The sequence below is a fragment of the Crocuta crocuta genome, unplaced genomic scaffold (assembly GCF_008692635.1).
Source record: "Crocuta crocuta isolate KB4526 unplaced genomic scaffold, BGI_CrCroc_1.0 scaffold506, whole genome shotgun sequence".
NCBI classification, from domain to species: Eukaryota; Metazoa; Chordata; class Mammalia; order Carnivora; family Hyaenidae; genus Crocuta; species Crocuta crocuta.
The window spans coordinates 1,685,729-1,687,780 of record NW_027528991.1 but is presented as its reverse complement, the minus strand read 5'-3'; the positions used below and the strand labels follow the sequence as shown (position 1 = coordinate 1,687,780).

The 2,052-nt window shown below is 65.7% G+C and overlaps 1 protein-coding gene across 1 annotated transcript in view; it reads left to right on the top strand.

Moving 5' to 3' along the window:
* KIF25 (kinesin family member 25) overlaps positions 1-2,052 on the top strand; it is a 33,113-nt gene that overhangs the window by 10,328 nt on the left and 20,733 nt on the right. The window contains 4 exon segments of the mRNA XM_077757383.1: positions 484-526; positions 558-605; positions 742-830; positions 1,666-1,894. Coding sequence (XP_077613509.1) covers positions 484-526; positions 558-605; positions 742-830; positions 1,666-1,894 — 409 coding nt within the window.

Below are 2,052 nucleotides of genomic sequence, written 5' to 3'. Positions count from 1 at the left end.
TGCTGTCCGCGGGCCCCCCCCACAGCCAGAGCCCAGGAGAGCAGTTCTCCTGTGTCTGACCTGCTCCTCGGCCGGGGCTCTGAGGACCCGGCACTTTCTAAGCAACTTGGTGCCTTTTTGTACCTGGTCAGGGCCGCGGGGCCCCCCTGCTGCAGGGGCCAAGTGGGGGGGGGGAGAAGGGCGGCTTCCGGAGGCCACGGCCGCTGTAGTGCGCCTCGTCCTGGTCCCGCCGGCGCAGCAGCAGGGCGGGGGGCGCGGCGCGGAGCCGGGGTCCCCGCACGTGGTGGATCCGCACCGCCAAGGGCTCTGAGCGCTGCCCGGCCACGCGGACGCGCTCCCTTCTCCCGCGCGGTGCCGTGGGGGGCCGTGGCCCACACCGTCACCAACATCACATCGTGCCGCGATTTACACGCACGCTTGGCGGGGTCTGGAAAATAGGAAAAGTACCAGATTTGAGAAACTTCTCCCAAAATGCCTCATCAGTTTGACGCAGAGAGGTGGCCTCTGGACCCTTGTCACCACACGACGGTTTGCCAAGTGACGCACCCAGCGTGGCTGTTTGCAAAGCCCCACAGGACGCTGACCGCTCAGTGCCGCTCCGCGGGGTGTGTTCAGAAGCCAAGCTGGGGGAAGGAAGTGGGGCGCTCACGGCCTGGGGGCGCGCCCGCGGCTGGCGAGGAAGCAGCTCCCGGAGGAAGCGGCCGCGCCCCGAGCTCACAGGTACAACCTCGATTGTTGTAGGAGCTGATGGGCAACATCAGAGTTCACTGTCGGATCCGCCCTTTGTTGCCTTTTGATAAGGAATTCGATGACCCAGCCTCACAGAGCAGGTAATTTGCTTCTGCTGCGTGTGTGTGTGTGTGTGTGTGTGTGTGTGTGTGTGTAAGGAACACAATAGAAAATGCAGCAGTTTCCCATGCCTCCTGCCTTCCTGCCGCTGGTCGCGAAGCCGGGTCTCCGTCCCTGGGGGCGGGCGCTGCCTCGCTCACAGTGAGTAGCCGCCAGGCCACCGGGCTGGGCTGCCCGAGGTCGGCCTTCATTTAGCGCCTGGCGGGGCCGAGCCCTCGCTGGTCCTCTCTCTATGTTGGTGCATCAAAGGCATGTGTCCTCCAGTATTTACGCAGACGCCCCTCGGGCGCGGAAAGGCAACCTGTACCGGCCCAGCTGGTACCTGTGACCCAGGGTTTTGACCGTATCCCTGGATAACAGAACATCTGGGTTTGTCTCCGTTGCCTGTTTGCCTGAAAACCATACTCGGTATGACTTCCCCCTCTTCCCCTGATGAAACAACCCCCATGGAAATTTCCGTCCCGCTGCGGCCAGATGGATGCCACGCTCTAGGCCCTGCCAGCTGGACGCCCCACACGTCCGTCGGCGGGTCCACAGCGCGCGGGGACTCCCTCCTGCCCTGTGGGGTGGCTGGGAGGGGTCCCGCCCTCGTCCCCCCAAGCCTTGCTCTGCCGGAGGGGCCTCCCTCACGCCTCCCTGACGTTTGCGTCCCACGGTGTGGCACTCGACTTGGGAAGGCCTCCAGAGGCCCGAGGGCCGGCCCCGCGGCGTCAGACACGGTCTGCGCCTGCTTGGCGGGCCGCGCACTCTGTCTTCAAGTCTCTTCTGTGGGCAAAGCACGTGCTGTGCCGACCGGTAGCCACGTGCCGTGTGCAGCCGCCAGCGGCCCCAGCCTGGGATGCCTTCGCGACGCGTGGCCCTCCCGTGGCCGCCGGGCCGCCGCGGGGAGTCCTGCCGCCTCGCAGAGCTGCACAAGCGGCTTCCTGAGCCTGGGTCTCTGTCCCTGCATCACCTACGTCAGTTAGTTGCCATTTCTGCCACATGCGCCTTTCTCCAGACGCAGGACCGCCTTCAGACGGCCCAGGTCCTGAGGACAGAGACCTCGGTGCGCCGTCGAGTCCCCGCACGGCTGGGCTTGCAGGCGGCACCGGGATGTAGATCTGTCTGTCCGTCCCGCACGGCGCAAGCAGGGACTCGCACAGGGAGCAGGGCCGGAGAGAAAACACTGGCGGAGAACGCAGGAGGGGGGGTGGGGACGAGAGA